This window comes from Sciurus vulgaris (assembly GCF_902686455.1).
Source record: "Sciurus vulgaris genome assembly, chromosome: 5".
Taxonomy (NCBI): Eukaryota; Metazoa; Chordata; class Mammalia; order Rodentia; family Sciuridae; genus Sciurus; species Sciurus vulgaris.
In genome coordinates this window covers 29,367,978-29,383,429 of record NC_136465.1, presented here as the reverse complement: position 1 = coordinate 29,383,429, position 15,452 = coordinate 29,367,978, and the positions used below count along the sequence as shown (strand labels likewise).

Genomic DNA, 15,452 nt, shown 5'->3' with positions numbered 1-15,452 from the left:
AATGGAATGAAAGTAAAAATCAATGATCAGAAACAAAAACCACTCTAACACCTGGGGTTTAAATAATACACCTTTGAATGCTGAATGGAAAGCAGAAGAAATCAGGGGAGAAGTAAAACAAGGAAACTATGCCTTGTAATCTGCATGAATGGTTCTGGTACGTGTGTGTACAGTGCCTCAGAGCAGTGCATTTTGACACCCCATAGAGAAGACCCTATAGAAAGCAGTCACATGCCACTCTTTGACAATCACTAACACGGGTATTGTCCTTTCACGATTTCCCTTGTATAAAAGGTGCTTAGATAAAACATGAACAAAAGACTAAAAATCTGCAATGTTGATTCCTACTAGCTTTCTGTGACTATAATGTGCTAATACAAACATTTTAAAAACTCCAAAATGTTCTCATTCCTTTCTCTTTATTTTAAAAATCATTTCTTTAATCTCCTTTGAGAGAATGTTTCTTTTCTGATCCAAATTTATCCATAACCTTTATAAGGTTAAAATAAAGTGGAAGAAAAAAGTGTGACTAACTTCTTTGCTCTTGAAGTACCCTCTCACTAAACTGCATTTATTAAGTTTTACTTCTTCATTTTTCCTGCTCAATTCCTTCGGAATATTTTCATCCTACCTGAAAAGAGGAAAGAGAGGGTCTCTGGTGTTTCTTGGGGTTTTTAATTTTCTCATGTAGGAGACTTGAATGAAATTATTTTCATTTCAGTTTGTAAAATCTTTAAAGTACAATGAAATAAAGGAAGGGAAGGGACAAAACAAAACAAAACAAAACCAATAAAACCCTCCTCTTTCACAAAACAAAACAGAAAACACAACCAAGGTAGACAAGGGAGCCCAAATCTTATATAAAAACCCTGCTGATATTGTCACATAAGATTGATCATATGTCATTACAGTCTGGCCACAGCCTGCTTGGATTTGCCCTCCAATGACCACCTCTAGAGACCATACCAGGAGACACAAGTGAGGGTCCCATTCACTTGTGTCTGAGATTCTTGGCAGAGATTTTCAAGCCAAATTCCGGCTGTTTCCTCTACAGAAAGTCTGATGACTGATCTTTCTTTCTGTTGAGCTGATTTTTTGGAAGATTCAGGAATGTTGTCCTCCATGTCTTAAGAGTGCAAAATTCATTTATCATATATGAAGGTTTTATGTTATAATTTATCATTATTAATCTAAAAGAGAAAACATCTGAAATGTTATTTCTGTGTATATATGTATGACAAAGGGAAATAGCTTTATTAACATGAGACTATGAATCAATCATTTTTGGCTCTGATGATTTTTAAAGCATTTTGTAACATACATGAAACAAAGAAGTTCAGAAAATGCACAATTTGATTTCCAAAGGGTTTACATAAAGAGGTTTGACTAAATAATTAAATTGAATGTGTACTTTATAAAGAGATCTAAAATTGTGATAAGAATGTAATCTAGAATCTGATCTCCTGAACAAATTACTCAAGTTCCATATATGTAATTCTCATCTTGAGAAAATCACCAGCTGACCTATAAATCATACTCCATACAGTGGATAGCACAAATATTGTCTGTGGTCTTTCATGCTGTCCCCATTCTCATGACCATCATGTGTTGCTGTCCAGCGGGACATAAAGACACGTACACCTCAGATTGTCATGAAGCAGCTTCTTCTTTATTCGGATCCCAACAACAACAACAACCCCCCGCAAAAAAGCAGTCTCACCCTCAATATATAAGCAGTCTCATGCATAAGCAATTTCAATCAGATATATCCACTCAATCCTGTTAAAGGTCAAGCAATCACGAGCTCAAGCATACATGTAGCCAATTGTAATAGCTTCCTGTTTTTCTCCGGGCATACCAAGCACGCCCTTTGGCTCCCTGCCAGCCCACAATCATGTGCAGGGTACCAAGTGCAAAGCAGGCTCATACAAGTGGAGGGAGCCTAAACCCCAACCCCTTTTAAAAACAGGGGCTTGAAGAACTTACATATGGTACTTTCCTAGTCAGAACTTACATGCCACAAAGCATAAAAGAATTCTTTAAAGATTTCAAGCAAATACACAAATTAAAGACACAAGTAAATATGCATTTATGAGATCAAAGTTTTGACTAAAAGATGTATGTACAGATGTTAAGGTGCATCAGAAAAGTTCACAGGGGGAGGGGGCGGGGGCAAGATGTGTGCTTAACTTTGCAGAAGGAGTCCTCATTGACCATCCACTGAGACAGGTCGGGGATGCCTCTGGGTAAAGGGAGGAGAGACGCAAAGGAGAGGGAGAGGGGAAGGCTGATGGCCGCTCAGAGATCAGCACTGTGCAGCATGGTGCTGGATTTCCACACATCCTGCCTCCTGTTCCTTCACTCCATCCAGACCAAGTGGGTAAGAACTTAGTGTTCTAAGTAGGAAATATGAGAGGGAAAATGCCCTTGTAAGAAGCTCTGTTAACTGAAGCACTGAGTTTCTGTTGCAGAGAGGTGAGAAAGGAGAGCAGTTGACCGATAAAGATGGTAAGAGAATAAAGGTAAGTGAGACACAAACTCGTTTGCTTTCTGGTTGTTGTTAAAGGCACCTGTGGCTGGACAGGCTGAAAGGGAAGAACTTGGATACCTCTGACCTTTCTGATTTGAACCTGTACAGTTGATATTTACAATCAATCATTTGGTTCATAATGTCAGGAAGGGGAAATAAATTGAAGTGAATGTTTTTAAGTGAATGCGATTGTAAAATAAGCCGACTTGCAGTTCATGTCAAATTTTAAGTTTTTTTTTTTAGTATTTGTTAATTTCTTTAGCTGTAATTGATAACTGGCTTATGCTTACATATTTCTCCTAGTATTTTAAAAATTGCTTGAAGTTTTAGAAGAAAGCAGTCATGTTCAATAAGTTGATGATAACTGCAATGTTGGTTTCCACTGAAGACAGGAGTAAATCTTTCTCCAAGTTTGCATAAAGGAACTGAGAACATTTTTTAAATTAAATTAGTTAACTGTACCATAGCATCCACTGTATTCAAGTAAGAGTTCAGTCTTATTCTTTGTTGATGTTTTCTTCATCCCTTAGCGCCCACAAAACACAAAATAAGTTATTCTAGGTCAGAAGGAGGGATGATTTTTCCTTCTTTCTTGATTAGACAGGTCATGGTTTGAAGAGCCAGAGATTTGACACATCTAGTTCAAAGAAAATACCATGTCACACCACTTTATACTTTGTTTCTGGGTTCATGTTTATACCGTATAGCAGAAATTTCCCTGATAAGCAAGACAATTTGGCTACCATATTGAAGACATTTCCAATGTCACATTTTGAAAGAGTTGTTGCTTCACATACATTTTGTTAGCTTTATTTTCTTTCACTATTTTTTGTCTTTTTTTTTCCAATAAGTATTTATGGGAATAAAGTTTAATAAAGAAAGTTTAATAAAGTTTAATAAAGAAAGAATAAAGTTTAAGAAAGAAATATAAGATGCATACTGTACAATGGAAATAGAAGATACAAAGTATTTAGTGACATACAAAATGACTATAAAATGACAAAAGATTAGATTAAAAAGAATAACTTTTAAAAATATTAGAGTTTTGGTTTGGATATGAGGTGTCCCCCAAATTATCTGAGAGTATGGGACTATTGAGAGATTAAATAATTAGTTTATAAAAGCTGTAACCTACTCAGTCCATCCTTGTTTAAATCGAATGCATGGTAACTGTGGGTAGTGGATTGTGGCTGGAGGAGGTGGGTCATTGGGAGTGTGCCCTGGAAGGCTTCATCTTTCTTTTGGCCCCTACCCCTTTCTCTCTGTCTCCTGGCTGCATGAAGAGAACAACACTCCTCTACCACTCCCTTCTACCACGGTGTTTTGCCTCACCTTGGCCTAGAGCAATGGAGTCAGCTGACCATAGACTAAAACCATGAACTTCTCCTCCAAACCGTTATTGTTGGTCACAGTGAGAAAGAGCTAACACATTTAGTTATGTAGCATTCTTTAATAGACATTTGTAAGAAGGAATTTAACCATAGCCTTGCTTTCCAAGTCTCCTAAATTTATATTTTTAAATGTGTGATCTATTTGAGACAGATGATTAATCCAATTTTTCTAGCCATACCCAAGGTAGTATTAATTATTAAACCCTGAGTACACCTACAGGCTGAAATTTAGCCTCCAAATTTGTTGATAGTTTCGAGGCCACTCGAGTATTTATACATTTGTCTGATTTTTGGTATTGTTGTAGGAAGAATTATCTTAATTTTTCAGTGACTTTCTTCTACTTATTGTGAGCAGTGGTTCTTTACCACTTACTTTTTAAATATTAATCTTTCAATCCATTTTCTTTCATTTTGAAATTTATTCATTAAATTTAATTCTTGTGCCTTCTAAAAGTCTCTTCTTTCTCTTCTTGTGGCTTCAATGGAGTGTGTTGAGCTTCAATGGGGAAATAATCAGAGATGTGATTCATAAAAGTCAACATACTTAATTGGGGCTCATTAAAATGAATAACTTTGTTCTTTCAAAGAAACCGTGATGAAGAAAAAACTTGTAGAACAAGAGAAATATTTGCAAGCAATGTATCTGTAAAAGACTTTCAGAAAACTAACAAATTCTTATAACTTGTCAACATAAAAATATAATAAATATAGGGAAAAGATTTATACACACATGTGAAGAAGATATATGAATGACATATAGGAGCATAGAATGGTTCCCATCATTAAGCAATGCAAATTTGAAGACATACCACTAATTATCAAGTTATGCAAGTTATAACAAAAAAAGGCAAAACTGACTTTTGGTGAGGATGTGAAGAAACAAAGTGTTACACATTGCTTGGGGAAAGGGACAATGTTGTTGTGTGATAGTTTTTATAAACTCTCAGTATATGTCCATATGGCTTAGGAGAAATAAGAACAGGACCACACAAGGATATCTACTTGATAATCAAGCAGTCATTATATGTAATAGTCACAATCTGGAAAAACTGCATTTTTATTAAGCAATGAATTGATAACCAAAATATGATAAATCTATGGAATGGAATAATAGATATTATTTAAAATATATTTTAAAAATTATTTTTGTTTTAATTGTAAGGCAGTTGATAACCAATTGATTTTTTTTTAGAAAAATAGAGTTAAAAAATGCAAAGGGTTCATGCCCAGAAAGAGGCCATATATAAATTCTTAAACATGTCTAAATCCTTTTTAAAAGACTAAAATCATACTGATTAAATATATTAGCAATAATGAAATTAAATTTAAAGTAGCAGTATGATATTTTGAGATCATAAAATACATAGATTAAAAAATTCTGAATGATTCATAAGTAAACAATAAACATAAGAGAAACTAATGAATATTCCAAACTATAGGGAAATGAAAAACTCAACAGAAAAATGGTTATTCTTTCAAATTTCTGGAAAAGTAGTAAACCAACTTTAAAAAGGTATGTGAATGCAAGTTTTCAATATCACGAATACAAGAGGAATTACTGTAGATTCTATACATACTTAAGGTTATCAAGAAAATATTATAAACAATCATTTGGCAGACTGATGATAACTTAGGTATGAAAAGTAAATTTCTTTCAAAATACTATGAAAAAGTGACCAGCAATGTATGAGTGTGCCTTTTCCCCCACATCCTTGCCTATTGTTGCTTCTATTCTCGATAAAAGCCATTCTAATTGGAGAGAAATGAAATCTTAGGGTAGTTTTGATTTGAATTTCTCTAACTGCTAGAGTTGTTAAACATTTTTTCATATATTTGTTGATCAATTTTTAAGTTTTTTGAGTTCTTTATAATTCTGGAGATTAGTGCTTTATCTGAAGTGTGTGTGGTAAAGATTTTCTCCCATTCTCTAGGCTCTCTCTTCACATTATTGTTTCCTTTGCTGAGAAAAAGCTTTTTAGTTTGAATCCATCCCATTTATTGATTCCTGCTTTTATTTCTTGTGCTTTAGGAGTCTTGTTAAGGAAGTCTGGTCCTAAGTCTATATGATGAAGATTTGGGCCTACTCTTTCTTGCAGGGTCTCTGGTCTAATACCTGGGTCTATATGATCTAATATCGAGTTGTATTTTGGGCAGGGTGAGAGATAGGGATTTAATTTCGTCTTGCTGCATACAGATTTCCAGTTTTCCCAGAACCATTTATCGAAGAGGCTTTTTTCTCCATTGTATGTTTTTGGCACCTTTGTCTAGTATGAGAAAACTGTATTTATGCAGGTTTGTCTCTGTGTCTTCTATTCTGTACCATTGGCCTAACTGCCTATTTTGGTGTCAATACCATGCCTTTTTTGTTACTATAGCTCTGATACCTCCTGCTTCACTCTTCCTTCTAAGGACTGCTTTGTCTATACTGGGTCTTTTATTTTTCCAAGCGAATTACATGATTGATTTCTCTATTTCTATGAGGAATGTCATTGGGATTTTAATTGGAATTGCATTGAATCTGTATAGTGTTTTTGGTAGTATGGCCATTTTGACAATATTGATTCTGACTATCCAAGAATATGGGAGATCTTTTCATCTTCTAAGGTTTTCTTCAATTTTTTTCTTTAGTATTTTGTAGTGTTCCTTGTAGAAGTCTTTCACCTCTTTTGTTAGATTGATTCCCAAGTATTTTTTTTTTTTGAGGCTATTGTGAATGGGTAGTTTTCCTAATTTCTTTTCAGAGGATTCATCACTTAGAATAGAAATGCATTTGATTTATGAGTGTTGATTTTATATGGGTGTTGAGTTATAGAAATTTTCTGGTGGAATTTTTTGGATCTTCTAAATATTGAATCATGTTGTTGGCAAATGGTGTAGATTGAGTTCTTCTTTTCCTATTCATATCCCTTTCATTTCTTTGGTCTAATTGTTATGGCTAGAGTTTCAAGGACTATGTTGAACAGAAGTGGTGAAAGAGGATATCCCTGTCTTGTTCCAGTTTTTAGATGAAATGCTTTCAATTTTTCTCCATTTAGAATGATGTTGGCCTCAGGCTTAGCATAGATAACCTTTACAATGTTGGGGTATGTTCCTATTATCTCTGTGTTTTCTAGTATTTTGAGCATGAAGGGGTGCTTTCTCTGCATATATTGAAATGGTCATATGATTCTTTCTTATAAGTCTATTGATGTGATGAATTACATTTATTGATTTCTGGATGTTGAACCAATCTTGCATTCCAGGGATGAACCCCACTTGATCATGGTGCACTGTCTTTTTAAATATGTTTTTGTATGTAATTTGTCAGAATTTTGTGAAGAATTTTTGCATCAATGTTCATCAGGGATATTGTTCTGAAGTTTTCTTTCCTTGATGTGTCTTTTGTTTTGTTTTGTTTTGTTTTGATATCAGGGTGTACTGGCTTCATAGAATAAGTTTGGAAGGGTGCCCTCCTTTTCTATTTCATGGAATACTTTTAGGAGTATTGGTATTAGTTTTTCTTTGAAGGTCTTGTAGAACTCAACTGAGAATCCATAGGTCCCAGGATTTTCTTGGTTGGTAGGCTTTTGCTAAGAGAAATATTCATTGCATTGAGCTCATTCAATAAATAAATAAAAAGTCAACAAATAATGACCTAACATTGCATCTCAAAGCCCTAGAAAAAGAAGAACAGATCAATACCAACAATAGTAGGAGACAGGAAATAATTAAAATCAGAGCTGAAAACAATGAAATTGAAACAAAAGAAACAAATGAAAAATGTCAGACAAAAAATAAATTTGGTTCTTTGAAAAATAAACAAAATTGATAAACCACTAGCCATAGTAACAAAGAGGAGAGAGAAAACTCAAATTACTAAAACTGGGGATGAAAAACTAAATATCACTTCAGACATTATTGGAATACAAAATATTATTAGAAGCTATTTTGAAAAAACTTATACTCCAACAAATAGAAAATCTCGAAGACATTGACAAATTTCTAGAGACATATGATCCACCCAAACTGAATCAGGAGGGCATACTCAATTTACACAGATCAGTTTCAAGCAATCAAGTAGAAGATGCCATTAAAAGCCTTCCAACTGAGGACATTTTCTAACAACAGACTTGCCATCTAAGGAGTGTTAAATAAGGTTCTCAGGAATAAAAAAAAAAAAAAAAAAAAAAAGAAAGAAAGAAAAATCTTAAACCTACTTTAAAAGAAGAATATCAAAGAAAGAATAATTGAAAGTAAAATAGATTCTTGTATTTTTCTTTTTCTGAAGAAGTTAGTGTGAAACAATAACAGTATGTCGGGTGATAAAAGAATATGGAAAAGTAAGGCAGTGAAAGTGATATTAGAAGAGACAGAAGAGGGAAGATTGAAAACTGCTAAAAGGCACCTACCCAACATGAAAATACAGTACTATGTGAAAGTATACTTACATCATTAAACAATATGTATTGAAAAACTGTATGACTGCTAAAATTAAAAAATATCAAAGTGTAACTAACTGATAAACCAAATACAACAGAATTATAAAATGTTCTCCAACAAACCAGATAAAGTAGAAAAGAGGTAGAAAAAGTAAGAAAGAACAAAATAATGTGCCTTAGTTAATGTTTAATAAATTAGGCCATGCAAAATATTAACAATAACCGATGACAAGATAGAATAATTACAACGATATACTATAATAAAAGTGATGTGAACAGTCTTTCCCTTCTTCCTTCCATCTCTTTCTCAAAATGTTTTCTTAAATTCTTATTATTTTGATAGGTTTCATTGAAAATAAGTTCTGAAATATTATGACAGTTATTCTAATAACCAAATGACTGCTGAGCTCCTAACTTGCAGGTTGGTTATACAGCATGAATACTCTGAACAACATGAAACATGAAAAAATCATGTCTCAGGAGGGACAGAGCAGGGTCATGAGAGAGCTCCCCCTGCTGTTTAGAACAAAGAGCAATTTAACACTCATGATATTTTCTGAATTTTTCCATTTAATGATTTCAAACTGGTTGACCATAGGTAACTAAACACACAGAAAGTTGGATTGCCCATAGAGAGAGTAACCATTCTAAATATATGTAGTGTTACATTAAACTAAAACTATCTCTGTACTTTGAATCCCTATGTAGCAAACAACAGTCTAAGTTAATATATAAACAATCTCCAACCTAATTCAAGAATATGTTCTTGTAACAAATACCTGAGTAGCAGTCAATCACAGAAGCCAAGATCCAACCAACCTCAAGTTGCCAAGTGGTCAAAATATATCCATACAAGGCATATACCACCTCACCCCTCATCACACTGTGAGCTGGGGGAACTCGACCCCATATATGAGTTTTTCATTGCTCAAATAAACTTTGCTGTATTTAATGTGTCTAAAGATTTTCTATTAACAGTGGTAATAATGTGGAGACTTAAAACGATGACTGCTACCAAGGTGAAAACTTGTGATATTGACATAAACAGCTCTGAAAAAATTCCCCAAGGTTTCCAGTCCCCCTCTAGTTTCCACCAGGAGGTAGAAACTAATAGGAGGGAGGTCAAAGAAGAAACGTTATTTGTACTGTTCCTGTCTCCATATGACTAAGGAATGTAAAAAGGGCAGGAAGGTTTGGGTTGTGAGACAGCAAATTTAAAATATGCACATATGCACAAATATACAAACACATGCACATATACTTATGAACTGTGCTTTTGCTAAGTAAACCCAAAGAGATTAATTCAATGAAAGGCAAAGCACTAAAATGTCTTAAAATATTGAAAAATAGTAATGTGCTGGGAATTACCTTTATTCATAGACTAATATTTATGATCTTGAAATATAATGGATCTCTCGTATTTTCTGTCAGTGGTCTCTGATAAACCACATATTTCCACTCCTAGATTACTAAAAATTAATACATACAAGCTTTCATTAGGATTGACTTTATTTTCTGAAATTGTAAGTTTTTGCTGTTAATTCTGAGGTATAGTATCAACGTTTTGCTTTTCTTTCACACTTAAAGTCTGTTCTTTTTTATTTTCTTTCATACTTGGAGTTGGCTGTTTTTTCACAGTCGAAGTTTGAAAACTTTTCTTTTCTTTCTTAGTTGAAGTTTGGAAACTTTTCTTTTGTTTCTTACTTGAAGTTGGAAAACTTCGCTTTTCTTTCTTACTTGGAGTTGTAAAACTTTTCTTTTCTTTCTTACTTGGAGTTGGAAAACTTTTCTTTTCTTTCTTACTTGGAGTTTCAAGACTTTCTTTTTCTTTCTCAATCAAAATTTGAACACTTTGCATTGGTTTCTGGGGTGAAATTTCAACATTTTCCTCTTCCATGGGTGAAGTTTTAATTATTGGCTCTTCTGCTTTATTTGATTCCTTAGTTTTTTTCCAGATTAAAAAACAGCAAAGACAGCAAATGCAAAACAAAACTGTAAGAAGAATATATATCAGTATTAACAGGTAAATCCACCATGGTGGCTTCCTCCTTCTCTGAGGGGGAGGGCCACTGTCAATGCTGCCTCCATGGCCTTCCTTCAGGCAGTTGGGTGGGGCCCAGTCATAGTCACAATGGCAGTGATGTTTATTATTGCAGACCCCTCTCATACTGCAGCTGTTAGGCAAACAAGCATCTTCCCAAAGAGGCATAGGGGCACACTTCTTGTGGAGACACATGTATTCTGTACCACACACTGTACCATCTTTCACATTACCGATATCAGTTATGGTCATGCCAAAATGATAGTCTGTTCCCCAGCAGGTGACCCCATTGATTTGAGTCCAATGCACAGTAGTGTGCTCTTCCAGTAAAGGAATTGCTATCACATTCTCACACTGAACTCGCCCACACAAGACATCTGAGATATCGCATGGTACATATCTAGTGTCTTCCATACCACAGTGACCAAAACGGTCACCTCGGATGTTAATTTCCTTGTAACAAATCTGATTTGCATTCTTGGCTTCCTTGCCAAAAATTTTCTTACACTGCTCATCATGGCTGTTGCATCTCTTTTCATAGCAGAAGCTATCGTTCAGGCAAGGGATCCCGTCCTCCACATACACGTCATCTGGACACTTAGGTGAAGTGCCATTGCACCACTCTGGCAGATCACACTCATTTTCCTGTGCTCTACACACTGTGCCTGACAGCCTGAACTTGCAGTCTTTGCAACAAAGCCCTGAAGCACAGTCAGCCCCAGGTGTCAGAGTGCAGTTTTGCAAACAACATGAATCATTTGTACATGATTTCATGGAGCCACAGTCACACTGTTCTTCCTCTTCAACCACACCATTCCCACAGCGCTTAAATGTGATGATGTGCTCTGGATTTGGTGCTTCGTGCAGACAAGTACTATTGCTAATGATGTTAAAAAAGGCAGCATAACTGCAGTTGCTGAATACCTCTGCAGGAAAAACGTCTTTATTCATGATGCATATGCTTTTCCCACACACGCAAGTACTATCATCATCTCGCATCCACAAATTGTGGCCAAGCTCATGTGCCACAGCCGATGCAAATGGAAGCAGTTGGTCACTTAAAATACACTCTAATCCACAATTTCTATTTATGTCACATATTCCTTTATAATACGATGTAAAAGGCTTTGTATTACAATAATCTTGTTTTATGACAATATGTGCAGCATCATGACTTACGCGAGAATTAAAGCTGTTTTTTTTCCAATTGCAAAATTCACGCATCATTGAACGTGTGCTGCTTGCTATATAGGGGTTTCCTTCATTCCAAATCTCAAGCCCAGTGAGAATCACATCAAGACCCATTATGTTATAAAAGACATCTACTAAATCGATAGCCATGAGTACCTCCAACTCCACTTTTGAGATATTACTTCCCCGAAAAATGAATTGTTCATGTTCTATCACAATTGCCAATTCCAGAAACCACTGGTGGAGCCATATACCCTCTAGGGAACTTTGCATTAGAGTGGTAGCAACACTCTTTTGAAACTTCAATTGCCATGCTATTTCTTCTTCTGTTAATCCACATCTGGGTAGGGATTGCGTCTCCTGGCTGTCAAACTTATATACCAAATGTTCAAATGTAGCAGAAAGTGTTTTGGGCTTGATCTCATAAGCAATGCCATTTATCTGTAGCATTCCTTGAAAGCCTCCAAAACAGGTACTAAGGGCAACCAGGGATTCTGGGTCCCCTTCCACATAGCCATGATAGTAGCAATCATTTTGGACAAAAGGCATGTCCTCAACCAGAGCACCCTGGTCAGTGTAGGTGAACACAGAGAAATCTCTGGACACCAAAACCTTCTTGGTCTTCATATGGACAATGTGTCTCTGGCCCCCAAAGTGCAGGCTGTAGGAGAGCCAGTCTGGAGTGCTTATGTGTCTGCCGGGGCCAGTTACTCTCAAGGGTATCACCACTTCTGGGGGATTGTGGTATTGAGAGTGCCCAATCAGGGGCCAACAAGAAAGGAACAGAGACACCAATGGCCAGAACAGGAGGAGAGTGTTCTTCACATGCACCAAGGTCTCACCTACAGTCATTATGAAGAGGGGCTGAGAGCAAAGAAGGGAGAGCAGGAATCTCCACCCTTTGAGCTGGTTGCACGTAGCACTGATATTTAATGGTCTTTTTCTGGCAGAGTCAATCCATCAGAACAGCAACTAAAAGTAAGAACAAAAAGAAGTGCAGAGATGGGGTTTTTGTCTGAGCAGGCCAGGATGAAGGAGAAAGAATAGGTATGGATTAAAATGGAAGAGTGTTTGGTGCCAGATAGTGCATTGAATTTGCTCTTGAGTGTCTTAGGCAGATTCAGCCTCTGATGTACAAAAGAACAGCAATTGGCCACTGATGGTTGATTACTGAATCTTGGTGAAGGTCACATGGATTCATTACACATGTATGTTTATATGTGAACCTTTCCTCCATAAATTTTTAAATCAGAAGTGTGTTTATTGAAAGGAAAACATATCTTCTTTTGATGAGAGAATCTTGATTGACACATAAGAACTTGAAAAAAAATCATTCCTCCTTTATTTGTATTTCATAGGATCAATTAATCACATTAATCATGAGAAATACAATCTATAAAAGTGCTCACATATTATTAATTTTTCTCATGGTCCTTAATATGTAAAGGATTATGTTCATGCCACAAATCAGTACTTGTCCTATCTTCATTGAAACCTGTTAAACCACAAAGTATCTAAACATCACCTCTACTCTAAAAGTACTAGTATCTACTGTAAAGAAAACTATAGTCCAATAAGCAAAACAAGAAAGTAAAATTAGAGGAGGGATTACCTTGGGTTGATGACAGTCACAGATGTTTATATTTGATTCTGCTCTTAGGAAATAAAACATTTTTCAAAATCTCTGCACAGATTAAATGGGAAGGAAATCAAACGTGCTGGAAAAGCAACAACGGCAAAGGGATGAATGCTGAAGGCAAAACCAAGTGAATAAAAGGAGATCAGTGAACGCCAAGAGGAGGCAAGAAAGTGTGGTAATGTAACAGTGTTTTTCAGAACAAAGGGCTCAATCTTCTGGCATTTTTAGGATTAGAGGCCAACTAACTCCCCAAATCAACACTCAAATATATTTATTTCATAAATTAAATAAGTATATAGATAGATATCAATATAAATACAAATACTAGAAAGCTTAGTAATAACGTGAAAATGAGAAATCTGCTACTAGCACAGAGTTGATGGGCAACTTTGACTTCTTGCTTTGTACCTTGGATAAGATATTAATAAAACATAGTATGTAGACACTGGACTGCCTGCTGGGGAAAACATAAGTGAATGATGTAGACCTAAGTAAGTTAATGGTCTGGATCATACATTTAGGCACAGTGTTTGAGGTGCATTTTATGAATTTGTAAAACTGCAGTCAATATTTTGCATAAAATAGTTATTTGGATAGTGAAAATATCCAGTCTTTATCAGATCATTGAAGTAATGAGATTAAGAATTGCTAGTTTAGGCCAGGTGTGGTGGTGCATGCCTGTAGTCCCAGAAGCTCAGGAGGCTGAGGCAGGAGGATGGCAAGTTCAAGGCCAACCTCAACAACTTAGTGAGGCCCTAAGCAACTTAGTGAGACCCTGATTTAAAATAAAAAACAAGAAGGGATTGTGATGTAGCTCAGTGGTAAAGCACTTCTGGGTTAAATCCCCAGTCCCCTCAACCATCTTTAAAAAAAAAAAAAAAAAAGAATTGCTGGCTTAGTAGAAAAAAAAAAAAATTCCTCTAGGAGAATAAGATCTGCTACAAGCAGTTTAAAACACATGAATGAAATATCACATCCCAGAGTAGGTAACAGAAAATGAAAGTTGCCAGATTCAGTACCTACCATCTCCTAGACCCAGGACCCATTTCTTTCTCTCTCTCTCTCTCTTTTTTTTTCTAATCTGAATTCTAAGTTCTTTGACTTATTCCATTGAGAATCATTTTGATGTCACTTTTGGAATCTTCCTTTCATGAAATACAGCCACGACCTCTTCTCTATTCACATTTCTTTATGAAGAGAGCCTTCTCACTACATAATGTTATGAAAATTTTATCTCATCCAAGCAGAGGAGAAGCTTTCCACTCTCAGAATTGCCATATGCCATACATGCTAGATGTTAAGTTTAATTTACTTTGATCTCTAAATCCACTTCCAAACCACTAAACTATCAGCCCTTTCATTCTTATTCATAAACCAATCTCCAAAATACTCTTATACAAACTACAAAAAAATCAGACAGCTGATTTACCACTTTCTTCTCTGCCAAGAACTTTACCCATGTCCTCTTCATGTTTGCTAAGTATCTGGGCAACCCACACACCACTTAGTATTGTCCTTTCTTTTCACCTTTTTTTCATCTCTTCAGCCACATTTTGCCATCAGCCTCTAATGATATGAATCAGCACCTTTGAGCACTCCTAAGCTTACATCTTAAAAATTTAACAATTTTATTCCTAATTAAAACTTACCCATTGAATTTATGGAAGATTCATCTTTTCTTTCCATGTTTCCCTGCTGTTCAAGATCCCATTATGGTATCTGTCATCCCTACAGCCTTGCTCCAGTTTCCATCAGTTCAACCACATTTGGCCAAAATCCTCAACTCAATCTAGATTAATGTTTTCACCTGATTTTGTCCCTCCTACAACATGCTACCAACACAACAGGAAAAATAAATCACAGTTTACTTAGGGAAATTTTTATAGGGGGAAAACATAAAATGAGGATAAGATACCCTCATACTTCAGTCTCAAGGATGAAATAATAAATAGATGTTTATTTCAGCCACTCCAATTCTTTTAATAATCTCTTGCTCATCATCCGCCCTAATTTTTACCTTTCTGATTTTTAAAATTTCTTCACCAATACATAGGAGCCTAAATCAAAAGTGAGCATTGTCTTCACTTTCACAAGATTTTATTACTATGGAATTCTAATGCTATAGTGAGTTGGCAAGCCAAGAATTCGTCATTCAATGTATGGTTAATTAAAAATCAGATATTTTAATTAGTCTTTGCTTTGTGTTTGCAGATATGTGGCAGGGGACTCATTTCATCATCAT

At 35.5% G+C, this 15,452-nt stretch overlaps 1 protein-coding gene across 1 annotated transcript; it reads right to left on the bottom strand.

Moving 5' to 3' along the window:
* Window positions 1–953: 953 nt before the first annotated feature.
* LOC306661029 (disintegrin and metalloproteinase domain-containing protein 21-like) lies at window positions 954–12,423 on the bottom strand (the record flags this gene model as incomplete). The annotated part of the gene is made up of 2 exons (XM_079139866.1): window positions 954–1,126; window positions 10,143–12,423. The coding sequence occupies 2 exons, from the start codon at window positions 12,421–12,423 to the stop codon at window positions 954–956; spliced, it is 2,454 nt and encodes an 817-aa protein (XP_078995992.1).
* Between the last annotated feature and the right edge of the window lie 3,029 nt (window positions 12,424–15,452).